This window comes from Arvicola amphibius, chromosome 8 (genome assembly GCF_903992535.2).
Source record: "Arvicola amphibius chromosome 8, mArvAmp1.2, whole genome shotgun sequence".
Lineage (NCBI taxonomy): Eukaryota > Metazoa > Chordata > Mammalia > Rodentia > Cricetidae > Arvicola > Arvicola amphibius.
The window spans coordinates 118,564,938-118,591,435 of NC_052054.1; the positions used below are offsets into that span (position 1 = coordinate 118,564,938).

Genomic DNA, 26,498 nt, shown 5'->3' on the forward strand with positions numbered 1-26,498 from the left:
GCCTAAAGAAGGTAAGACAGTCCTTCAGATTTCCTGCCTCATGAAAGTCTGCCAGACATTCTACAGGACACAAAAGAAAGTAACTGACAAACTGCCAATATTGGCAAAACAGTCTTTCAAATTCCTGCTTCATGGGAAAGTCTGCCAAATACTACAGGCCTGTAGGCTGAAGATGGATGCCCCAATGTTATAAAAGAACTTTGGGTGATTGTCCAGGCAGCAAGATGTCTCTGTCACTTTTCGAGTTTTGGAAGTTGCTTAAAATACGCTTCCTGTTTATATGCTTCTGGGATCTTTGTTGGCATTAAAGACAGATCGTTATAGTTTTCCTTGGTTATGATAAAAGATAAATTAGATGTGAAACTTTAGACTCACAAAGAAATATTTTAACTATAATTCTTGCTTGATATCTGTCTTGTTATATATAATTTTACTATGTTAAAGTTAAAACCTTCCTTTTTATTTAGACAGAAAAGGGGAGATGGTGTGGGATTTCCCTCTATGCTATGAGTATGTTTTTCTACCATTGGTTAATAAAGAAGCCTATGGCAGAGCAGAATAAAGCCAGGTGGCAAGTCCTAGCAGAGATATATAGAGAGAGTAGGTAGAGTCAGAGAGATGACATGTAGCTGCCGAAGGAGAAAGATTCCTAGAACTTTATCTAGTAAGTCACAGCCTTGTGGTGATACACAGATTAATAGAAATGGGTTAATTTAAGAGCTAGCTAGACATATACTTGAGCCATTGCCCAAACAGTATTGCAATTAATAGTTTCTTTAATTGATTTTTATTGAGCTCTACATTTTTCTCTGCTCCCCTCCCTGACTCTACCCCACACACACTTACCCTCTCCCATGGTCCCCATGCTTCCAATTTACTCAGGAGATCTTGTCTTTTTCTACTTCTCATGTAGATTAGATCCATGTATGTCTCTCTTTGTTCTCATTGTTGTCTAGGTTCTCTGGAACTGTGATTTGTAGACTGGTTTCCTTTGCTTCATGTTTAAAAACCACTTATGAGTGAATATATGATAAATGTCTTTCTGGGTCTGGGTTACCTCACTCAATATGATGTTTTCTAGCTCCATCCATTTGCCTGCAAATTTCAAGATGTTGTTATTTATTTTTCTGCTGTGTAATACGCCATTGTGTAAATGTACCACATTTTCCTTATCCATTCTTCGGTCACAATTAAATAGTTTCTATGTGATTATTTGGGTCTGGGCAGCTGGAAAATGAATAAGCAGTCTCCACTTGCAGAAGATACTATGCTCTCCCCCACCACCCATCTTCCTTTAAACTATCGGCTAGAGCAGTCCAGGGGGTGGGAAGCAGCAGAATCCTGGGTCCCACTACAGACCTGAATCTGGGTACAGAAGCATTTTTCCTGTCCCTGGGTTTGGTGGGAAATTGACTTTCCTGTGCTTTCAGGTGTTAGGGCCAAGTTGGACAGGAGGCTCAGTCTGCTTCTAAGGCTGCTCCCCAGAAACGCCCAAAAGACGCATGCAAGACACACACTTTATTTTTCCTTCCTTTAATCTTAAGTAAAAGAGACACGGGGGTTCAAAAATAAAAATTTCTTTCCCCATTCCCAAGCCTGTACCCAGCAACCCCAGTGCCACCCTTCCCCTCCCCAAGAGAAGCAGGAATGGAGGTCCAGGTTATTTGCAGATGGGGGGGTGGGGGGGCTGGGAAGCTTCTGAGCTCAGTGTTGGTCTCTTTCCAAATATAAATACATGTGTCAAAAGTAGGAAATCCTCCCTACCCATAACCCGAGCACCCTCCGTTTCTGCCGGTGTTTGGGGTAGGGGAGCCAGGCACCAACTAGTTGTGGTTTTACTGCACCCTCTGGGCATGAGCCCCACCGGCCTCCTGCTGCTCATTGTAGAAGAGATGGCACTCAGGGTCTCCCCGAATGGTGGGGGCTCCCTGGATCAGCTTCCCGGTGTTGGGGTTCACACACCAGCATTCTCCGCGTTGTCCGTTCAGAGACATCTTGCACTGCAGGATGAGCAGAGTAAAATGTGAAGATTCCACCTCCCCTTTCTCTTTCCTGGGCCCAGAGCTGGCCAGTTCCAAGGTGCAGGGGCTACTGCACAGGAATCTTTCCCTGCTCTAAGTGAGCACTAGCAAGCTTGTCGCAGTGCAGATTCCTGTACAGGTGACTCTAAAATGCTCCATGGCCAACAAGCTGCAGAAGGACACGGTAGGCCCACAGACTGTGCCCATCACCAGGGCTGCTGGAGACACTAAGATCAAGAGGATCAGCTCCAGCGGGAGACCTGGAATAGTGAGACTGTAGCCATGGTGTGAGAGGAAAACCCTCACATCATGGTGGAGCGTGTGCCGGGCACTGCGCAAGCAAGATATTCTACCCACCGACAGACACACCTATAGTGACATCTACAGTCACATAATCGTCACGGCCACTTTGCGTATCATTACCATCCCCACTTTGCAGCCGTGAAACTGCAGCAAAGATTGGTTCAGCGACTTGTTCACAGCTCCTAAGGAGAGAGCTGAGACCTGAGCTTGGGGTGTTCTGACCCAGGGTGTCTGATCTTGTCATATAAACTTCAGTAATCACTGTTGTAAAAGTGTTTAGGGGCTCACGGGGCACAGCAGAACATCTGTTGCTCGTTATCTCTTCCATGTACCAATGATGCGATTAGCTTACACTTGGAGGGAACGGCACACAAACAGCTCTTAACGCTGGTATCACATGGGGCCTCGGTGGGGGAGGGGGATGCCTTCGTGATGAAGGAGTTGAGGGAGGAAGACCCAAAGCGAAGAGCAGAGTCTTGTGCTGGCTCCACACACCCATTTCTGACTGGTCATTAGGATGACCAGGAGAGTTCTGTCTCTAACAGATCCAAATCTCTCACATCATACCCTGACACCTAAAATTTTCCAAGCTGCCTAGACAATCCCACATGCACTCAAGTCTATTGTGGCCTGCTCCCTAACAGGATGACAGTTCAGTCCCTACTCCCCTACCACACCCCAACTCCTGCCAACCACATCCCTGCCCCATCCCTTCTCCTCCTTCTTAAAGGGAAGGCATGGGTTCTTCTTCCCCATAAGAGGTTGTGAGGCAGAGGAGAAAGTGAGGGATGGACCACCTAAAAGGACATACACATACGCATAAGAAAGAGGGCAAAGGATCCTGGGAGTTTACTTCAACTTCCTTAACCCTTGCTAATGAACAGACTGCTGTGTATAGGAGATTCTCAGTGCTTGATACCCAATTTCCTCTCTTGAGATAACCATATATCAGAGAGGTTACCTGGCCAATGGCTAAATTGGGGATTCCAAGAATACGGTTCATGTTCCTTTAACAACACAGCAGCATCTTAAAAATGCAAGTCATAGATTCCTACCCAACCTATTAAGTGACAGCCTCTGGAGGGCCCAGGAGTCAGCTCTCGGGAAAAGCTGAAGCACAAGGCCTGGAACCTACTTCCCTCCCTTCCCTGAGACACTCCTTCCCAACAGACACCACGTGTTGACAAAAAGCAGCTGAGAGAGTGGAAAGGGCCCTGACCTGCCCGAGGCCCAGGACAGAAGCCTCCTAGAGTTCATGCATCATTCCTTTGGTTACAGAAGCCTGCATCCCGGCTCCAAGCTCAGCCTCCAAGATCACAAGCAGGCAGAGCAAGAGCGCAGAGCTGAGCGAGGGCCTCTTGGCCGAGGCTGGCACCCACACTCACCTGTTTAAGGTTGTACAGGCCATGCTTGTCACAGTTGGGGATGTGCAAGGAGTAGAGGTGCTCCAGAGGGCCCCGATCATCCGGAAGGCGCATGGTGGAGATGCGTTCCAGGACTTGGTCCAGCTCCTGCTGGCAAGGGGTCTAAAGGCAAAATGGACACCTGGGGTGAGAAGAAGCCCACAAAACACTAGCACTCAACAAGGTCTACAGACTCCCTCAACACCAAACGGCTAGTAGGGTAGCATCTGGGGCGGCCAAGCCCACTGTGCCATCCTTCCCGTCCAGAAAGTCCCATGGCTGTGAACGTCTGAGTCTTATAACTCCAGCAACAGTTTCAATGAGTCAAAAGTGGGCTCTCGTTAAAAGATTAGAATTTACATCTCAAGTCATAGCCCAATCCAGCTCAGACATTGTCCCTAGATAATTTATACCCCAACCCGACTGAGTTACAGTCCCCAAAGTCGAGACTCTAACCACTGGTCCAAGCTCCATTCCCTAACATGACCTAACCAGAGTCATTTGCCCAGATGGTAAAGCTGAGCTAGGAAGATGCTCGTCACAACCTAGGAGAAGCAGGCTTCATCTGCGCTCCTGGATATTTCTGTGCCAGTGTCCCAAAGTCAAACGGACACATGAAGAAGATTTTAGGAGAGATTTCCAGATACCATTTTAGAGACAGACATACCATGTGGCTCAGAGGTCATCAAATATGTCAAAGATATTGTTAGGTTTTTTTTTTATTCATTTGTGGTGGAGCCTATGGGACATGGTGTAATAGCTTCCCCAAGTGTGATGGATTCCCCCTTTCCACACCCTCTTCCCTCCGGCAGACCCCAGTCTTCCACTGACCCTGGCAGGAGGTGGCCGCAGCTTCTTGGGCTCCTCCAGGCTCAGGTGGTGTTTGCCGCCTTTACCCATCTGCCGGTGTTGTTCGGTGACCTTCTCCCGGAACACGGCTAGCTCCTTCATGCCTGACTTGAGGGGTTTCCGGCCAGCACTGCTTCCACCTCCCAGCATGTTCATGGTCCCATCCACGTGATTCTCCACCAGGCCTCTCTCAGGGTGGTCATCACCATTATCTGCAGAGAAGAGAGGAGGCACTTCCAGATTCAGCTTCCCAAAGAAAGGGGGCTTGCGGAACCCTAACCTCTAGGAGGTTACCAATGAGGGAGAAGACTTAACAACAATGTCCAGGGCCCATGCTCCCCCCACAACTTAGCTGGATTATCCATTTCCATCTCACGATAACTCTTTGGAGATATCACGAGTTGGATATAAAATGCCCCCCCCCCCACAGACTTGTGTTTGAACTGTAAGTCCCCAGGTGGTGGCAGTCTTGAGGGAGGTTGTAAAGCCAGGCTGGGAGAGGGGAGTTGAGGGTGAAACTTTGAGGATTATGGTCCTCCCTGCTTCTAGGTCCAGTCTGCTTTCTGGATCAGACTGGGATGTGCCAAGCCGCCACCACCCACTTATACTGCTTGTCTCTTGATAATGGGTGAAGCCCTCTGAAACTATCACCCCAACTAATGTATTCCTCCCCGGAAGCTGCTTCTGTGGGGCATCTGAGCGCAGTGATAAATAGATGGAGGTTCCACTGGTGTCCCCCATCCTTCACACACAACATGGACCTCAGAGACCACGTGATTGGCCACGATTGAATTCAAGCTGTGTGACGCCAGAGAAATGGGACAGTGATCCTCAGTTCTGCCCTCATCCTCCGAAGCTGGGACACAGGCGCAGAGAAGGATGAAGACAGCCACAGAACTCAACACAGAATGGACATCCCTGGCTCCATTAGAATCTACCGGACTCACCCACAACCACCCCAAGTTTAAGTTCTCCTTCATTTATGGTCTGAACAGAGAAGCCTGAACAGGGCTGAGGTTTTAAAATTTCCTACCATAAGCATCCTGGGCCATCGCAGAGTTTGCAAGGGCGTAGTATAAAGCAGACAGCCACCTGCCAGTGAGAACCAGGTCCATCACTCTGTTTGCTCATCCCTCCCTGATGGGAAGTCTCCATAGTCTCTGGCTCCTACACTGCTATGGTACTAATCCCACTGGCTTTTATTCTGTTAAGACATCTACCTGTGTGTCACACCCCATCACACTGAGAGGCCCCAATACAGGAACTATGCATGACAGCTTTGACTCTGTAGATGTAGCATCTCACAAGGCATGAGACCTAATCAAGCTGCCTGCTATGGAGTGGCTGTTCAGTCTCCTCGGGCTGTCTTAGAACCTACTGCATGCAGGGGACTCTAGAAGCAGCTCCTAGACAGCTTTCCAGGGTAGAACAGAATGGGAATTGTGGGGTCAGGTCTACAACCAGGGGGATGCACCATCAGTCCAGCCACAGCCCACGAGTCCCAGTAAAATCTAGGTGTATGCACAATGGGTGTTTTTCAACAAATCTTGCATCACTCTGCCCAGCTTTTAATTCTCTATCCCCAAATGGGATAACCCTTAAAGGTACTTCTACAGAAGCATTGAGGCAAGCTACATAGCTCCCAGAGAACCAGAATAGAGTTCCCCCTCTGAGGCAGTACTACAACTGGAAAGAGACAGAATTGACTGCAAAAGGCAAGGCATACTGCTGTATTTGAGTCATTAGAAACTAGACTGCACTCAGTAAGGGAGGATGCAGCTCTTCCCTGCCAGGGACAGTACTGGGTACCAGTGTTTAAAGCTGCACCTGCTGCTGAGAGGTGCCTTAGCATTCAAAAGCAATCAGTAGGGGTTTGTTCCACACCATTTCTTCATGCAGATGGGAACCCCAATATTCTTAAGTGGACATGGTTAGGGTTAGGGTCTGAAATGAGTCAAACCTTGGGAAACAAACAAGACCTCTAATGCCAAGTCCTCTCCACCAATTCCTTAGAATTAACCTTTGAATCACGCACTGTTCTGGTCAGCCCTTACCTCAAGGGCCAGGAGTTTCCCAGCCCAAAGCAGGAGAGACTAGGCTCTCCACAGGGCAGAGCTAGCTCTCCTGCAGCAGCTAACCCCCACCCACCCCACCTCCATCCACAGCTACACCAGGCCACAGCTCCACAGAACGGAGCACAGAGTCTTCCCAAGGCATCGGGGCACTCAGCTTGCAGACCTATTGTCTCCCTGTCCTCCTGGGCATTTAAACCAGACAGTAGCCAAAGAATCCCTTGACTGAGTCTCCAAAGTGAGGCCAACACTGAATGCCCAGAACACCCTCTGGAGACAAATTTGCAAAGAGAGGGGTACTCTCAAATGCTAGGTACTCAGGTCTGGAGTCAGGCAGGGAAAACTTGTCCGTTAGACCCAGTAGAGACAGGATACAGATGCCTAGAAAATGTTTTTGTTCATAGTAAAGTCAGAAGAAAAAATTACTTTTTAAGTCAAAGTCTTAAGATAAAATACTGATATACTTGCAATTATAAGGTCAGATGCTATCAGCTTAAAATGTTTTTATGGAAGGGACCCCAAAGGTGAAAAGGCCTAAGATTCATGCAGCATCCTAATGTAATCCTTGCTGGATCCAGGCCCCAGAAGAGCAGGGTCAGCTGGGCAGCTCTCTCCGGGGAGGCTAGTTGGCTTCCTGTCCTGAGAGGTCCCCAGCCTCCCCAAGGTGAAAGCCAGTTTGTCCATCCTCACAGAGGCCACCTGGATTCAAGGGTATGTTTCATACTCTCCCTTTATTGATCTCACCACGACCAGCAAACATGCCAATAAGATGGGGAAACCCACAGGCATGGCTTGTTGACACAGGCCCCTTTAGAGGCAGCAGGACATCCATTTTTTTCTCTGGAAGAGTTTGCCGGACCCAAGTAAATACATCAGGAAGCAAGAACCTGGGAAGAGGAATGAAAGGCTGGCCAAGTAGAAAGCAAAAGGATGGTAGGCTGAAAAAGGCCTTGTGCCTTCTTATCATCCTTGGCCAAAGAGGTTCAAGGGTTCAAGGCCAAAGTCTGGTTGACTAAGTCCATCTTTTCTACTCAGCACTGACGCCCTGAACAAATAATGTAGGCTCTCTGTGCCTCCACTGATAATCTGGCTTCCAGCTTCTGGATCTTGCTAGAATGATCCCCCAAGAGCTGTTCATGTTGTGTACAGACAGTGAAGCATGATGGGAGCATCTGGGTGAACCCATAGATGCTATTTCCAGATTGGCCCCCACCCATACATTTTCTTATATATGGCTACAGAAGTGACCCATGGGGAAAACATTCCAAATAGGGAATTTCAGCTAGAGACGGAATGTTTTCTCAGAACAAAAATACCAAGTTGCATTCTTTTCTGCCTAAGAGAGTTAGATCCAGAACAGTATTTATTAAGCGACCACTTATACGTGCAGCTAAGCAGGCTATGTACAGAAGCCACTACAGGAAACATTTCTTGTTTACCCCCAAGATCTAGGTGGAAAAGGTTTCAGGCTTTGACGTCTCCCTACTGGTTGGTAAAAATCGGCTGTTCTCTCCAACACAGCAACTGAGGAAACGGGTAAACACGGAAGCACGGAATTTCAGTTATAATAGTATATAAGAAGTAAAGCTTTTCCAAAAAGACGAGAAGTAGGCAATAGAATAAAGAAAGTCAGAGCCCTGAATGTGGGGGGTCCCAATGCTCCCTTTGGAAATCCATGGTTCATGATCTGTGGGAAATTCTAGTGTTATTAACAAAACAAACCCCAAGAACCTAAAAGCAAAGCAATCCCTCCAAGGTTCTTGTTCTGAATACCTAGCCCTGGTCCTTCCCTAGGTATGATCAAAAAAAAAAAAAAAAAAAAAAAAACAAACAAAAAAACCACGTCCTTGCCTTCAAGTCATCACTGACTTCCTAGGAGACCAGTCTTCCGCTTTCCTGCCTTGAATTTATTCCAAACTACTTCCCAGCCTTCTGCCTCATGATGATCTCAAGTTCTGGGAGCTCAGGCACCACTGAGTTCAAGACTTCCTGTCTTCAACAGGTACAGGCCTTCCAGACCCAATTCAAGAACTGTTTCTGAACAGCAGAGCTCAAGAATTGAGTGCTGGTTGCTTTCCAGCTCTGCCTTGGCTGGACACAAAATTCACATGGCCCATTTGCTGTCAGTCTCTCCCACAATGCACCTAACCTGGACATACACTAGCCCTCTTCCTCTTCTTCCTCCTCAACTTCTCTACTAATAGCCATGACAACAGACATCAGACTCAAATGGGCAAAGCACCCCAAGAACCAGCCAATTGAATTCCGGACTATGAGGCATCATTCTTCCGTTGTTTGGGCTAAACCCTTTCATTTTTTCTGACCTCACGACTCTTCCATCAGGGCAGTGGGAATAATGGCTATGATCTGACATACCATTTTATTATTCTCATTCAAACTTTCATCATGGGGAAAAAATCAAACTTTATACAAGATAGATTGATAATCTGATTCTTGAATGTGTAAATATAAGATTGTCTGCCCTGTAAGGGGGAAAGTAGCTTATATCCAATAACAGAATAATCAAATACATGGAAAAAACTAATTAGAAGTCAGCTCCCAATATTCTTTGCTGTGATATTTCTCCATTTTTATTTTTAAGATTTTAAAATCTTATTTATTTCATTTTATGTATACAGATTTTTTGCTTGCATGTATGTCAGTACATGTGCATGTAGTATCTGCAGATGCCAGAAGAGGGTTTCAGATGTCCCTGGAATTGGAGTCACAGATTGTTGTGAGAAATAATGTGGGTGCCTGGAATCCAACCTGGGTCCTCTGCAAGGGCAGAAAACATTCTTAACCCTCTAGCCTCCTCAGGGTGATTGGGGGCGGGGAGGGTGATATTCTATGTTTCCTGTTTTTCATTTTTCACTTTTTGCAGTTTGGGAGCAGCACACACTGCAGGAAGAGAGAAAGAGGGGCCTATTTGTTTGCTTTATATACATATGTTTGCTTGTTTTCAAGGAGACTCCTGCATGGAGTGGAAGTTTAAAGTAGATGATTTGGTTTCGTTCTTCGTTTGTGGTTCTAGATATGGTACCCCCAGTCTGGCTGCACACTCTACTACAGAACTATATGTCTTGGCTAGTTATTTAAATTCTATATGTGGCTAAACAGCAAAGCTCTCTGTGGCTAAACATAAGTCTCCGAGCAAAATTGTAAATTTATTTTATTTACAGAATTTATGCAAAGAGGGAGGGAAGACGACGGTGGGGGATTCAGAAGCACCCAGCTTATGTGGGTAAATGTCCAGTACAGTACACACAGGAAACAGACTGTGTCAGTGAAAACTGGAAGTCACTCCCTTTGGACGGCTGATCACTACCACTACACTCCCCTTCATGACAACTGTTCCCTAGCACATGCTACAGAAAGTAAGGGAACCAGAAGAGAGGGAGTCCTGTTTGTTCATTTAGTTAATATTTAACCTGAAGACCTTAGTCTTTTGAAGTGACATTGTATTTTCCCCCTCCATTTTTTTAATAGGTTCAGGACAACAGGCAGCAGTGGCCTCTAGCTCTAAAATCCAGAACAGCACACAGGGATGCCTGGATACAGAATGGTGCACAGGGATGCCTGGATACAGAATGGTATATGAGGTGTCTGAATCTTAATGATGTAGAGCGATGTTTGTCATGGTGTAAGTTTGTCCCCAGAACACAAACTAGTTTAAGCAGTGAGTGACCCTTTCTGGGTTGGTAGGTCCACCTACCCTCTGCTGACATCCGGCTTCTGTCCTAACTCTCATTCTTGCTCCCCGTTGCCCCCAGAATGGAAGCCAATCCAGCAAAGCCTGGCATCTCCTGGGCACCAATGCCATACTTTAGAAGATGTCTCCTTGTCCAGCAGACCACAACAGATGGCCCTTCTCTCAGAAGCATGCTTGTGGAAGGAAATGGCTGGGCCAGTGTTTTGATCCACAAGCCTCAGGAAGCATCCTACAGCTACTGCCTATTACTGCCCGGCTGAGTAGCGATGGGTCCAGAAGATACTGTCAAGGGGAAAGCTAAGGAGGCACATGCCATTCTCCTTGTACGGGAGAGCAATGCAAAGAAAGAGGGCAGAGCACTTGCCGCTTGGCTGAGGTGTCCCCCCAATCCCTAAGTTCTTCATCACGTCTTTGCGCTCCAGAGCCTGACTCAGCTCTAGCACCATTGGATAAGCAGTGCTGGCTTCAAAGTCAGAGGGTCATGGTTCTGACCCTGAGTTTCAGTGAGGCCAGGTGGGGTGCTGAGCTGGATTTGGCATGAGTGTGTTATTCATCTGTAAGACAGGGAGTTAGACTAGGTCATGGTTTCCAAATGCAACTACACAGAGGGATCATATGAAACCTCTAAAAATAGTCTTGGACCCAAGCCCTGGAGATCCAGAAGCAGCAAGCCGGGGCTAAGGCCAAGAAACCTGTTAAAATAAGAACCCTCAAATACTGGCATTCCCAGGGTTCCATCTTTCTTTGATTCTTCTGCTTGACTTTCTTGAAGTGTTTGGTGAGGAGAAAAAGAGACCACTTCTATTGGAGCAAGAAAGCCTCGGATAAATACTCAAGCTTTCTCGCCACTGGCTCCCGGGTTTGTGGTGAGACACACAAATGCTTGCACGTACGCAGAGGGGCTGCCCTCCTTGGCCAGGCACCACAGAGCTTTCTAGAGCATGCCTTCATACTGCTGTGTCATCGCAGGCTCCCCCTGAGCAAGCACAGTCTCCCAGGAGCCTCCCTGCCTGTGCACACTCAAAAGAGCTGCTTTATAAACACCGGGTTCATTCCTGGAATCGCAAAGACCTGCAGAGGGTCAGAGCTGAGGCAGACAGTTTGAGAAAACAAAAACATACTCAAATTCAGCCCAGGTCCTCTGGGGCTCGGCAAGCCGAGTTGCCCTTGAAGAGCCAGAGAAACTGATATCAAGATGTCAAACAACACTATCAGCTTTCACTTCTTCCCGTGAGTCCTGGACACTTCTCCTCCAGGTCACTCACATCATCCAGGAACCTGGCAAAGTGACTCAGTGACCAAAGGCCCGAGCGAGGAGTGTGTGCCTTAGTGCACACTTGGACCAGATGTCACAGGGACTGAAAGAAAGTGCCTGACTCCCAAATCCTACTTGTAAACAGAGTATATGCATAAAAACTGTCCAACTATCTGCATTTGTAAATTAGTAGCATCCTGACCAGAAGGTGCTACAGTTGGCAAATGAAAACGCAAAATGGATAGGGGGCATAAAGGCAGCAGCGTGAAGATGAGCTTCCACCTGTGTGAACACCAGCAGATTCAAAACACTGACAGAAGAAATTAACTACAGCATTCTCTCTCTCTCTCTCTCTCTCTCTCTCTCTCTCTCTCTCTCTCTCTCTCTCTCTCTCTCTCTCTCTCTCTTTCTGCTGTTGTAGTTGTTTTTGTTTTGTTTTGTTTTTCAAGACAAGGTTTCTCTATGTAGCCATGGCCATCCCGGAACTCACTCTGTAGACCAGGCTGTCCTAGAATTCAGAGATCTGTCTGCCTCTGCTTCCCAAGTGCTGAAATTAAAGGCGTGTGCCAACACAGCAAGCTTTTCCAATTTACTGTCAAGAACCTGAACAATATTGATCATCCATCACAGACCACACACACACACACACACACACACACACACACCTGCATACAAGCAAAAATATGGATATTAGCCATTCATCCCACTCATCATATCTATGAAAATCTCTTTAGATTTTAAAAAAAAGTGCTACTGAGCCAGCTGTAGTGGTGCACATCTTAATCCCAGCACTCAGACAGAGGCAGGTGGATCTCCAAGTTTGAGACCAGCCTGGTTTACATCATACTGAGTTCCAGAACAGCCAGGGCTACATACTGAGACCCTGTCTTGGGGGGGGGGGGGGGGGGGGAGAGGTACCATTTAAGTACTACATACTAGCAGACATAATTAAGCATTCACAATTCTGGGAAGTAGACTGGGTATTTTTATGTTTCTTATTATTTCTAGACTTAAAAATGTCATTTCTCTGGGCCAGGGTTACACATAGTTCAGTAGCAGAGTGCTTGCTAACAAGGCCCTGAGTTCCATTCTCAGCACTGCAGAGATAAATACCCATAAGTCATTTCAACCACTGGACTCCCTGTCCTGTGTCACCTTGATACAGCTGGAGTCATCTGAAAAGAGGGAACCTCAACTGAGAAAATGCCTCCATAAGATCAGGCATAATAAGTGATCAATGAGGGAGGATCTAGCCCACTGTGAGGGGGGATGCCTCTGGGCTGGTGGTCCTGGGTGTTCTATAAGAAAGCAGACTGAGCAAGCCATGAGGTCCAAGCCAGTAAGCAGCACTCCTCCGTGGCCTCTGCATCAGCTCCTGCCTCCCAGTTCCCACCTGATTTGAGTTCCTGCCTTGGATTCCCACAATGGACTGTGTCTCAGGATGTGGAAGCCAAATAAATCCCTTCCTCTGCAAGCTGCTTTTGGTCATGGGTTTCATCACAGCAATAGGAACCCTAAGACAGCCACCAGCCTCTCCTCCCCTATCTTAAATAGGGTACGGACAAACTTGGGGAGCCCTAGAGCACTAGTAACCAGACAAGGCCTGCACTGACACAGCTGGCATCAACACCACTTTCAATGGCTGGCGCAATGTCGCTGGTAAGGTTTGCCCACGAATAAGTCTCTACACCGGCCCCTCACCATTTCTCTGTCAAACAGAGACGTGAAGGAATGTGTCCGGGAAGATGCAGAAAGGGTTGCAGAGGGTCAATGACCCAAGAAGAACAAAATGAAGATGGTTGAGCCCAGAGAATAGTCAAGCGTATCCTGGTGCAGCTCAAAGTGTCAGTGGTATTGGGCTCGGCAGATGCAAAGAGGTAGTGATGTCCAAGGGGCAGTGGGAAGAAAGTGGTTCTGCTCCCCCAAAAAAACAAGAGGAGAGATCCAGATAATTACCTAACTTGGAATTTCACGAGAAAGACTAAAAATAAGTGACACACAGCGGGGGAGGGAGGTACACGACCTCTGGGATAACTTAGGAGGGCCGTTGAAGGAGTAAGAAGAATGGATAGTGTGGCCATTGGGAGATGCAAACCCACTTGACATCACTGGACAAAGCATGCTAGTAATCCAACTCTACTTCCGTACTAGTACTTTAGGTCTACTATATTGACAAAAATGGGAGTAGGGGTGGGGAGGATACGGGGTCTCAATGGATAAGGGGCCCACCACCAAGCCCAACAACCTGGGTCCAATTCACAGGACCCATGTGGTAGAAGAGGACTGGTCTGTGGAGGTTTGAATGCTATGCCCCCCAGGGTCTCTGGCTTTTGAATGTCTAATCCTTAGTTGTTGGCACTGTTCAGGTTTGCCCTTGTCAGAGGAAAACGTCATTGGAGGTGGACTTTGAGAGTAAAGACTCCAACCACTGAGTTTCCTTGCTTCATTCTTGCAGTTAAAAATGGGATTTTCAGCTTTCACCTCAGCTGTCAGGCCTGTCTCTTTGCTGCCATGACGGCATTCATGCCTCCGGATGGTGTTTTATCACAGCAATAGTAAGGTAATTCACACGAGAACTCTGACACGGCCACCGTGGCACACGTGTGTGAACGCAATGCATGTGAAAGACAAACAAAACTCAGTGAGTCCGTGGACTCAACCTCCCCTCTCAAGCCTCAAAGACACCAGCTTGGTCTCAGCTTCCCCATAGGCTTAAAAAGTCTACTTCATAAAAAGGGACCATGGTGGGAGGTGAGCAATAGAGAGGGGACCAGCAGGACCCAGGCGATCCGAAGGAGGAAATGGAAAAACACTGAGGCAATTAGGGATGGAGGGGATGAACCCAGATGAAGAAGGGTAAACAGCAGCAAGGATTTGTGGGGAAGTCCTAAGGAATCATGTGATTAACGACCCAAAAATATCTGCAATACGCAAAAATCGGTAGGTAAATATACATTTATGGTTGAAATGAAATTCTCACATCTGGGCTAGCACGGAAGAGAGCTAAAGTTTATGAAAATTCAAACCTAGAGAAAGAATTGTGGGTAAGTAAGGAACGCCGAGAGGGGAGAAATGGTTTCCCCAGGGAGAAGAGCACCAACTGGCTAGCCAATACCAAATGGTCAGTCCTGAAAAGCACACGAGGAACATGATAGGGACCGAGCAGCCTTTATATATTTAGGAACATGCATACATGTGTGTGCACCTGTACACAGAAGAGGCCATGAACATGTAAGAGCAGAGAAGGTAGGTGGCTATGCGGAAGGGTTTTGAAGGATGAGAGGAAAGGGAGAAGTGATGTAACTATAAACCCAATAAATAAATAAAATTTTAAAAGTTATACATCACCGCAGAAGGAACAGAAGTTTGATTTTCTGGAAGATCATGTGCTTTCTTTCCTCCAGACCAAAGAAGCAATTCCTACCAAACTTGACTATGGTGGATCCTGCCTCTGTAAAGGGACCTCACTGCTTGAGGAGATCTTCCTAGAGTTTTGATCAAAGGCCGGGTTCCTGCTCATAACTGCATTAGATACATATACATCTCTTCTGACTTCAGTACTTGGACAATATTTGACTTTTAAACTATTTTTCTTGTGTTATAGGTGGGATGGCAATAGGCTGCTAGCTGGTGCAGTGTGTACTCAATTGTCACCTAAACATTAGAAAAGCTAATTATGGTTCCAGCATCCATGTCCTTCCCTGGAGTACCTTCCTACTTCATTGTCCTCTAACACCACACCATCTAGGCCTCCACCGCAGCAAGCGTGGTTGGTGGTAAACTAAAAGCAGCGAGACTGGAGGGACACGTGCTTCTTCTGGGGCTAAGCCACTGTCCCCTATACTTGATTATGATGACATGACACCACGGTCCTGATCCAAGAAAGCAATACCTACTAACCCTTCCGACCACTCTTCCACCTCCTTCCCCTCCTGAGAGCCTCCTCCCAGATACTCCGCACTGACACACTGAACCCAGAGGAAGCAGAAAGAACTGTAAGACCTGCAAGGATGTCCAGGCTTGCCAGCCACACTCTCAAACCAGCACGCCAGTGTCCTGAATATAAATGAGTTGTCTTTAAATAGGTCACCGTGCTTTCCTCTCGCTTCAACTCAACGTCCATGACCTGTGACGCATCGAACACCACATCACATCCATCACCCTCCTTGGCGTGCTCTCTTGGGTGAAGGAGCAACAATCCAAACTAGAGACCAGGGATGGAACCGTAAACAGGAATTCTCATGTCTGAGCTCATGAGATGACTCAGTGGGTAAAAACACTTGCTGTACATGCATGCTGTCCTAAATTTGATCCCCGGAAGCCACATAAAGTTAGGAGAGAATCACCTCTATGGAGTTGTCCTCTGGCCTCCACATGTGCTCTATGGCATATGCAAATTCCTCTACCTAACGCACACATGCATGCATATACACACACATGCAGGCGCACACACACATGCACTCACACACGTACACTTCTACTACTACTAATAGTAATTTTAAAAAGAATCCTCATTTCTGGGATATAAATGGACCATCAAGCTACCAGAAGAATCATAGTTTGGGAAGATGTCAATGGCTATGACTGCCCATTGGAAATCCTCAAACAGAGACTCCAAGCTCTGGGTTCCCTGAAAGCTTTGCCAAACATGCTACACCAGGCGTCCTCCTCTTCTTATTGATGAGACAGGCTTCTTCACTGAATCTGTTGCTTACTGGGTTTCAACTACAATGGCTGGCCAACAAGCCCCAGTGATCCTCCTGTCTCTGTCCTCCCACCCCTGCTCCCAATCCACACCCCCACTATATGCACTTGTGGCTGCTTTCAGCTTTTTTTTAACACGTGGGTGTTGGGGATCCAAACTCAGATCCTATAGTTTTCATAGCAAGTGCATTTACCTACTGAGCCAGCTCCCCAGCCCCTTCCCCACCTCCCACCCCCACCTCTACCTCCTGCTACACCTCATCAGAGTTCTTGAGATGACCAATCAGACTTGGTCTAAACAGGCACTGACTCCCTCCTGACCTCTGCTGAGGTAGGACAAGAAGGAAGGGATCGGAGGATGCATAACCTCATTTGATTGTTGGAGTTCCTGCATTACGTCATTTGTATACATAACTCCGTTTATTATCAAACGATCACAGGAGGTTGATGGATTCTTCTCCCCTCTCACAGTCGATAAAAACCCTGGACTGCGGAGGCCTGCGGCAACCGTTACCTTATCAGAGGCAGGGCCCAAACCAAACCCAGGTTGCTGGGCTACACAGCTCTTAACTCCTCAAAATGCCTTCTAATTGTTAAGGAAAGGAAAGACAACCATGACATTTCAACCCCCGGGGAAGAGGGTTATCAGTTAATATGCCAGGTGGTCTCACTCAACCACAAAAGCCTTTCCGATTCAGGAAGCCCAACCCACTTGACCCTTTACCCTGTCTGGCACACCTCCTATGGTTAGCTGCTGGTACAGCCAGCCAGTCAGCATTACCAGTGACAGGGGACAGTCTCGGGACACCGGGGGAATTGCTATTCTATCTTTTCTTGGCTTTGGGCACTTCAGAAAGCAAGTTCAGCACCCAGGGGAGACTGGGCATCTCCATCCAGAAGTAAAGACATTAGTCCCTGAAGAAACTCCCTGGGGAGCTGCATAAAGGAACATTTTTGAGAAGTTATCCCTTAATTACTGCCGCCAGGGAAAATGAACTTTTCCAGGAAGCAGTATACACCCCACTGACTTTGTGCATGTATTAACTCCAGTGGAAGAGAGCACAGGGACGAGAAGCCAGGGCCATGGGTTTGCCTTGATTTCTTCATCTTGACTCTGAGCTGTGGAAGGAAATATCTGCAAGTTGTTCCCAACTGTCCCGGACTTAGCGTCTACCCGCCGAGATGGCACCTTGGCTACCAGCTCTCTCCCACCCCCCAGTCTAAATCGGATCCCGCCAGCTGGAAGCCAGTACCCCCATCTTTTCAACCCACCAGGATGAACACACTAAATAGGCTCCTCTAGTCTTCCAAGCTCCAACAACCTGCCAAGGCCTTCAGGGCCCCCAGCCCCCTTCCCTCCTCGACATCCTGGCTCTGTTTACTTCCTTGAATGAACATAGGCTAACACACCTACACCCGTCCACTAATCAGAACCCCCCAGGCTTCGCTCCCAGCCAACTCCACCAGGGTCTGTGGGCTAATTTCTCTGCCCAGAACCTGGAGGTATGCCAACCTTCTCCCCAATCTTCACTTCTGCCCTGCTTCCCGACAGCCAGGAAGGGATGTGGGGCAGACAGCCAGAAGGGATTCAAGGCTTCCAACTGCCTACCCTCCTCAAAAAAAAAAAAAAAAAAAAAAAGGAAAAAAATGTCTAACTGTAGTGGACTATACTGCTCTCCCTCCCGGAAAGCCAGTTTTCTGAGCAAGGTCTCCCTCTGAGTCCTGACTGACACTCAGGCTGAGCCAGCCCAGATCTTCCTTGGCTTTGTGAAGGAACAGAAGGGGAGGGGGCTAGGAGCCAAGGAGGAGGAGGGGATGGGGGATGGTCTATTCTCCACTAGAGAAAAGGAAAAAGAAAAATCCCTCATTCTGCTCATTGTGGGAGGAATTCTGGAGAAACTGAAGCCCCACACATACCCTTGGTCTCACAACCCAGCCCCACCTTGAAAGCCCTCAGGATCTAATCCACCCCATATTCCCCAGGGTCCTGGATTCCAACCTAAGTATGTGCTGACCACCCCTGCTTTCCTGGAGGCCTGTCTCAGATGCCTAAAAACAGTTGTCTGAAAACATACAGGCTCCCATTCGGAAGGCTTCCTTCAAACATTAGGCAAGGCCCCAGGTCTCAGAAAGTCCTGCCCAGGCCAACACGCCCCTGTGGATCACTGTTCCCCGAAAACTGACAGGAAAGCAGTTGGGTCTCAGCAGTGAGCTCAGCTCTGGAGGCCATGCAGTAAGAAAACACTGTCCTGGAGAGAACATCCAAATTCTTCGCCAGGATCATGTTCAAACTCTTGGCACCCTAGCCTCAGAGACATCAGACCTGAAAGTGTCTACTTCCCAGGAACGAAAAGGGGGATCTCAGCCTTCTTTACTGGGTTTGACCACTGCATGCCCCTGAACACACCCATGTGTGCTAAGTGTGTGCAGCACTTGTGTTAGTGTCTGACTCTGCTCTATCCAGTCAGCTTCCCATGAGGAACACCTGCAGAGAAAGGGCATCCCACCATGACCATCCTTGCCCAGTGGCACCTCAGCTATTCTCCAGTCTTCCAACTCTGCCAGCTGGAAGGCTAAGCACCCAGGTTGACTGCGTGAAGGCAGGACTCAACCCTTAAATGATCAGAAAAGCTGGCGCAAGAACCCAAGAGTATAATCTCTAGGGCCATCTCTGTGCCTCTGGTTTTTACTCTGGGCACTGTCAAGTGCGAACTACAGCCCTGGAATGGTCAGTCCCAGAAATCTGGACATAGGTCCCAAAATGCACTCAAAAAGCTTAACTCACACAGAAGAAACGCAAGCCATTTCTTCTCAGCTGGTTTTATATCGCGTCAAAGTGTAGTCTCACCGCCCCGTCCACAAAAGGATTCTCTACAGCCCAGGAAACACAGATCAGAGCCAGCTGGACTTAATCCTTCTCTAGGTGAGGAGGTGGAAAATGAAGCAGCACTAGCAGAGACAGTGAACACTGGGCATGACGTGCGTTGTCCACGTTTTTGTTGCTGCTGATTTTTTGTCTTCTTTTGTATAATAGCTCATCTCATTTGTCAACTCAATGAGTTCTAGAATCAAACAAGAGATGGCAGGCTTCTAGGCATGCCTGAAGAATGTTATTTCAGTCAACTTAATTGACATGGAAAAACCTGCCCATTGTGGGCAGCACCATTCCCTTGGCTGCAATCCTTAACTGTATAACAGGAGGAAGCAAGTTGGGAACAGTATTCATCCTCTACTTCCTGAATGTTGTACCACCGCTGCTGCTGTGACCTCTCCTCTGTGACGGATTGTACCCTTGAACCCACCCAGAATTAACTCTGCCCTCCCTCAATTGCCTTTGTCATGGAATTTCATCACATCAACTAGAAAATTAACTAAAACATTTTGTTTTGAAACCTCAAACTCATTACAATCCTCCTGCTTCCGCCTCCTTAAGATAATCAGCATAAACTATGCCTCGCTATGTTATCTGCTTTGACACATACCCACGCAAGGTAACCCAGTAGGGTCATAAGCACCACCAATTTCAGATTTATATACACATAAGAAAACAGATCTTCAAAGAAACTAAACCTCTTACATCTGGATACCTGGCTGACATGAGGGACTGGGTCCTTCAGAAATGAGTAGCCCACCTGACTTGTCCAGTCTGGCCTTCATTTTAAGGGCCAGCTAACAAAACAGCAAAAATGTCACTGGTCAAGATTAAGTCAGTTAACACCTACAACAACTAATTATGGGTAAGGCACACAACTAATGTGTGTGACACACACACCCCAGGTCACAACTAACTTAATATACACACCCTGAAAGAAATCAAAATCATTCCTACTTAACAAAACCTGTTTTCTGAGAAAAGCCCACGCTCATCACGAGTTTTTTGTGGCTTTTGTTTTGGTTTTCGGTCGTGGAACTCACATGTAGCCAAGACAGTCCTCTGTCTGGATTGACCCTGCCTCTGTCTCCCCTGTGCTGAGATTCTGGACATGTGCCATCAAACCCAGCCACCACACACACAGTTAGACATGATGCCTGCATTGGGACCAGGTTAGTTTGAAAGCAAAAGCCAGGTTCTACCCCCCAGAAGCTGTTGGTCACAGTCATCTCTCTCCAGACACTGTGTGGCCCTCTGTCTTCTTACCACTCACCACATGCTGGCCTTATGTTTTTAAAATGCCCTCTCCCTCACTGAAGCCAGTCATGGTGTCCTATGACCTACCAGTCATCTACGTGCAAGAGACATCCAGGAACAAAGCCTGTGGCCCATAGGTTCAGAAGTATTTTTCTGCCAATAGCTCAACCCTGGCTTGACCACAGGGGTAGATGGGTCAAGCAGTAGGAAGCCAACAAAACTCTTAGCTCTTAACTTGGTCCCTCCACTGAGCCCACGAAGGCACCAATGATAAAAGTACAGAAAACTCCACCCTTAGCTGGTTGGTGGTGGCACACACCTTCAATCTTAGCACTCAGGAGGCAGAGGAAGGTGGATCTCGGTGAGTGTGATGCCAGCCAGGTCTGCAGAGCAAGATCCAGGACAGCCAGGACTACAGAGAGAAACCTATCTTGAAAACAAAACAAAACAAAATCCACAACTCCTCCCCTAGGGGGACGGAGGAAAACTGGAGGCAAAGAATGAGGCCACAAGAGGGGCTGACCCATCTTTAATGGCTCCCTGCCACCTCAGGAAAACGCCAGCCAGAGATAACAATGAGAAGCTGAGGGGCCTGGAACATCTGCCAGCCAGATCTCGGGTTCCCTACTGAAGCATCTGTAACTTCCTCCTCTTTGGCTCCATTTTTAACAAGCTGCACTACTGGCCCTTAGGAGCAAAGTGCCACGTCCCGTCCACAGAAGTCCCATCTCTGACCCAGCCCCTGCCCGCTCCCTTGCAGTCAGCCTTTCATTCCGAATGTGCATTTTGTTCAACATTCCTGACTCAGGTCACCTCCCTCGGACTGGAGCTGAAGAAGGCTGGGACTAATGGATTACCCATGTTACTTTTTCTGAACAGTATCCACCTACTTACCATGTAGTCAAGCATTCCAGCTGGGCCAGCTGTGAAGGAGGCACAGGCAGAGACAATCACAGGAAGTGGGAGAAGGGGAGCTACAGAGACTTCAAGGACAGCATAAAGGCAAGAAAGAGCTGGAAACAAAAAAGGTGAACACTAAATGCAGCCACAGTTGGTAGACGGCTGTGGCATGCAAGCCAACCAATGAACTCAAGATGTCTGCCTTCCTCCGGTCCCTTTAGCAGTGCTGCCCTACGTTCCCTGTGATTTGCCCTCTCCTCCACTCCATCAGCAGGAAGGGTTCTTCGAGCTTCCTGGCAGTTCTAATAGCAACCTGTCTGACTTTTTAGAACAGTGAAGAGCCACGGTGAGAACCAACCAGAAGCTCACCTGATCACGAGGCCTCTCCAAGTCAGCCCCGAAATGTCTGACACTGAGCAGATGGATTCTTGCTTCCGAGCAATCTGAGGCATTTATTATAATTATGACTACAACCATGGCTACTACTACTATTCTGGGGGGGGGAGGGATGCCACTGCACAGCTCTAGAAGTTAGAGGACAATTTGAAGGGACTGGTTCTCTCCTTCCACTCTAGGTTCTGGGGATTGAGCCCAAGGCATCAGGCTTGCATAGCAAGTGTCTTTATCCGCTGAGTCATCTCATCAGCCTTTTATACGGTTACTTTCACTGACCTGACCCCCACACACCCTACCCCTCCCGTCTACAAGAAATGTTTTGCCTGGATAGGTAGCATAAGGTAGGCGGACAGTGAGAGCCAACCTAGCCTCCCTCTTCCTTTGGCTCGCTAGCAAACTCAACCGTCCAAGTTGGCTGCGAGCCACTCCACAGAGAAGCCTCTCATAAATGCAGCCAGTAGGTTCCCTCTCCCAATTCTCCCACCTCTTCTAATTTCAAGTAGCCTTACCCTGTTTGGTTAAAGTGCTTTGGAAATTTATAACATCTTTTAGAGTTATTACACAAAGTTTTGGAGGTGTCTTTGAGGGGAGCGGGTTGGTTTTGGTTTTTCAAGACAGGGTTTCACTGTGTAGCCCTGGCTGTCCTCAAACTCACTCTATATACCAGGATGGCCTCGAACTCAGAGATCTGACTGCCTCTGCCTCCCTCTCTGCCTCCGGGATTAAAAGCATGTGCTGCCACTGCCCAGTCAATTTCTTATTTTTAATTTTTTTTATTGTTATTACTGTGTATGTGGGAAAGCAGGCCCACATGTCATGCATGGCACATGTGTGAAGGTCAAAGGACATTCATGGAGCAGGCTCTCCTTCCACCTTTACATGGGTTCCAGGTGTCGAGTTCAGGTTGCTATGGTAGTAGACACCTTTACTACCCACTAAACCGTCTCTGCCAGTCCACAGGATTTGTCCTTCCTCAAGCTTCCTTCCAACTCTTGAGGAACTGGGTCATCACTGTCACACGAAGAAAACCACGCAGGAACATTTCTGACAGTTGTAGAAGGCGAGGAATAAACTTGGAACAAAGACTTGACTTCGCTGTTGCTTCCAATCCTAGCCCCTGGGACAAGGCAGGCCAGGGCCACAGTTGTCTCCCCAGTCCCCTCCACTGCCCTGACTCTGCTGCCTTGGTACACAGAGCCACACCCAGCTCAGTTCCCAAACCAACCAACTTCAGGAGTCCCCAGACTCCAGAGCAGTAGCCCGTTAGTGCAGCCTCGCCCTTTGGTGGCCCTCAGGGAGGTGGAAGGCAGTGCTAGGAATCAGCCAAGACAGTGAGCCCCACTCATTGCAGAGTCTGTTTTACCACTTTGAACTCGGTATGCAAATTTATGCAAGACGAGATGCAAAGCAGTGCTCCGAGCCAGAAGTGCCATGGCTTTCTCCCCCTTGATCTGGAAGCCCAAGTGAGCCGCTGTAAATCAGGGCCCCCTCTCAGTGGCTGAAAATTCAGGCCTCCCCACTCATCACCTATCAGCAGGCCAGCCCTTGTCGCTCTGGGACTTTAAATGACTGAACATTTCTATAGCACCTTTATATGTGCTAAAGGCCAGACGGCCACCAGGGCGGCCCCGCCCCTCAGCATAATCCCCAGCATTGTATGAAACCAGGAGGGGGGGATGGGGGACAGGAGACAGGGGACATGCTGAGGAACCAGCCTGGCCTGAATTCTGAAAGGGCTTAGGTTGGCCCAAGCCTACACCCCCAAGTCTGTGATCCCCCAGAGAATTTTTTAGGTTCTCCTGCCTAGGGCCTTATTCCCTCCAAGACCCTTAGAAAGCAAGCATGGATTTGCAACGGTCCTCGGAGTTCCATTTTGATTCTTCTTTCAGGCCTTCCCAGCCTGATTTCTGTCCCTATGAACCAAAGAGGCCCAGCCCATCACCTCTTGGGATGCAGGATCACCAGCAGCCACTTCTACCCTCCGACGTGCCCACCCCCACACCCTTCCTTCCTGCCATCCCCCAGGAAGCCAGCAATACAGCCCCTGAGTCCCTGGGAACAAAGACAAAAGAGCTAAGAGCAAAGCCGGAACTGCTGGGCTGCGCTGCGTGGAAATAAGAGGGTATGTTTAAAATTCTCAAAAGCAACCTGCTCAAAGAGGAATGCTGGTGATGGGGAGGGAGGGAGGAAGGGTTCAGCCTTTGGAGCAGAGAGATGGGTGAAAGATGGTGGGGAGGCAGCGGCCCTCATTGCTAAGATCTGTCTGGACCATGTGTGATATCCCCTCCCTACAAATGGGACTTCAACATTCTCCATACAGAGTCCCTGGTCCCTGCCCCAACTCAAAAGCCTCTCCCATAGACCCAGAAGTCTATCTTTGCCTCTCTTCCAGACACCCTTGCAAAACCAGGCTCCTGCCTAGGACTCCTTTGACAGCCCTGCAGTTCTGCCGACCAGGGCTTTCAAGTATACCTAACCTACCCAGCTTCCAGTTCCCAGCCCAACCCCTACCTTGGTTAATGCCCCTTCTTCCAGACAGGAACACAGGAGGGAAACATGGAAGGCATCTGTCCCTTGGGCGAAGGCTAAGGCAGCAGCTGGGATGAGTTGGTGGATGAGACGCCCATAACCAGGCAGAAAATCCAGAGTGACATTCTTCCCATGAACTCACCTTTGTCCCCTAGCTCCCCTGACAACCCCCTTCACCCTACCCCACCCCCACCCCCGCCTCTAAGGAAAAGTGACCCAGGGAAGCTGCCACATCTGTTGCCTGCGAGACTCCAACCTTGTCTTGCGAAGCAGAAAGGCTGGATTTCAGGCTTAGAATGAAAGCAATTGGGGAAAGGGGGCATTAAGACCACGATTTAATAAAATGGTCAAAATCTGAAGGATTCTGCATAGCCTTTGGGTTACTCTGCTGAGGAAGATGATGCTGGGGTCGTGATGAGGTGGAGGGGGTATGGAGAATGGATTTCTTTTCCTTTTTATTATTACTTAGAAGCAAGAGGCAAGGATTACTCACAAGGCAAGCTGAGAAAGAAGAAACCCCGGGACTCCAATCAGAGGAAGCCCCACCTTGCTCTGTACTCAAGGTCAAAAATGCCCCCAACAGCTAGAAGGCTTCAGCAGACCTCTAACTCTAAGGGGCGGAGCGATAAGCAGACCAAGAAAAAGAGTGGGGCGCACAAAGAAATCGAAAAGCAGCGAGAGTGTTCGTACTTTTTCCTTCCTTCCTTTCTTTCTTTTTTCTTCCTTTCTTTCTCCCTTTCTTCCTTTTAAAGCAACACCTCTGAGAAACTGGTCAAAGTCTCCTTTAAACATCAGCGAATAGTGGGCACAATTCGGCACTGTCTCCAAGACAAAATAAAACAATTACAACTTTCTCCAGACCGAAGAGGCAGGAGTTTTTAGAAAGAAGAAAAAAGTGAACTCCTCGCAACCGGATTGTGTCCCTCAAGTTAACTTTTTGGGAAAAAAAGGGCTCCTTAACAAAGAACCCCACCTTTCCCATTCTGTGGTATAGGAAGAATTTCCTAGATTCAGGAGGAGGTAGGGTTTGACACCCACCCATGTTGAGAGTTGTCACTTCCAGGTCCTCAATCTGCTCCAGCTTTCAGACCTGAGGCCCAGATGCTCAGCTTGGCTGCCAGGGTGCCGGAATGCAGCTGGCGATCCAGCTAAAGTTACACAGATGGAGCCCCTCCGTTTTCCACGTGCAACCTTACCCTTTAAAAGACACAAATCTTTTTCTTCTCACCTCCCAATACCAGAAGGAAGAGTCTCTCCAAGCGATCACTTCTTACCCGAGGTCTGCGGTGTCACCTGTGCCCGGTGGCCTCGGCCTCCCAGTAGTTTTCCCATCGGGGAACATTCGACCGGTCGTCGGTGACTCAAGTTGTGTTCTAAATAAGTTTCAAGTTCCTACAGCCCCCATCCCCACCCCACCGCCCCTATATCTGACCAACACTCTCCTCACCACTAAGTATTGTCAGAGTAGAGGTGAGGGTCATTTTCACCAAGGGAAGGCCATGGTGACATCGTGTCTCCTCTCCCTCCATCAAAATCCGCTTGTTAATCTCCAGTCTCCCTCCTGTCTTTCGGGTTCCGGCACTCAAGAGTCTCCCTGGATCAGATCAAGGACTGGGCTCTTTCTCGTCTACAACAGTCCCAGGGTCCAGTCAGACTCTCCTTTATCACGTGAGGGCTGCCTCGGGGAGATCCCGCTGAGCTGAGAGATTCCCCCGCCCCCAAACTAGTGCTCACAGTCCGCATTACCTGCAACCTGCTGTGGAGTAGCACCCACGCGACTCTTTTCACAGGTACCCGCGCCGGTGACGAGCGCCTTCAGGGGCAGCTCAGAGCCAGGATTGGGGTAGCAGCGCAGCGTCTGGGCGCAGCGCGGTGTGTAGACACCGCATGCCTCGCCCTCCAGCCGTGCGCACACGGAGCAGCAACCGCAGCCGGGCTCTCGCACCAGCTCGGCGCAGGGCCCGTCGGGCGGGGGTCCGCAGGCAGCCAGGCGATCGGGCGTGCAGGGCGGGCAGCGGAACAGCACCTCGGCGCGCACTCCGGGGCCGCAGCCGCCCGCGCCTAGCAGCAGCAGCAGCAGCAGCAGCGACGGCAGGAGCAGCGACAGCGCGGGGCCGCCCAGTCTCGGCAGCATTTTGGCTTGTGGGCAGCGTTAGTGCGGCAAGCTAGCGGGCAGGTGGCACGGTCCTGGGAAGCGCGGGGGACGCCTCCTAGCCTTCTTTCTC

The 26,498-nt window shown here is 48.6% G+C and overlaps 1 protein-coding gene across 1 annotated transcript; it reads right to left on the minus strand.

Annotated features, from left to right (window-relative positions):
• Nucleotides 1-1,517: 1,517 nt before the first annotated feature.
• Nucleotides 1,518-26,498, minus strand: Igfbp2 (insulin like growth factor binding protein 2). Its single transcript, XM_038340224.1, has 4 exons — nt 26,020-26,498; nt 4,559-4,788; nt 3,710-3,850; nt 1,518-2,000 (listed from the first exon to the last, which is right to left on the minus strand). The coding sequence occupies exons 1-4, from the start codon at nt 26,405-26,407 to the stop codon at nt 1,836-1,838; spliced, it is 924 nt and encodes a 307-aa protein (XP_038196152.1). The 5' UTR covers nt 26,408-26,498; the 3' UTR covers nt 1,518-1,835.

Bases quoted from the DNA above. Each gene is read 5' to 3' on its own strand.
- Igfbp2 (XM_038340224.1), bottom strand. From the start codon at position 26,407: ATGCTGCCGAGACTGGGCGGCCCCGCGCTGTCGCTGCTCCTGCCGTCG. The intron at 4,789-26,019 runs GTAATGCGGACT...TCTTCTCTGCAG, and splicing joins TACTCCACAGCAGGTTGCAG to ATAATGGTGATGACCACCCT. The intron at 3,851-4,558 runs GTCAGTGGAAGA...TTTTGCCTTTAG, and splicing joins TGCGGCCACCTCCTGCCAGG to ACCCCTTGCCAGCAGGAGCT.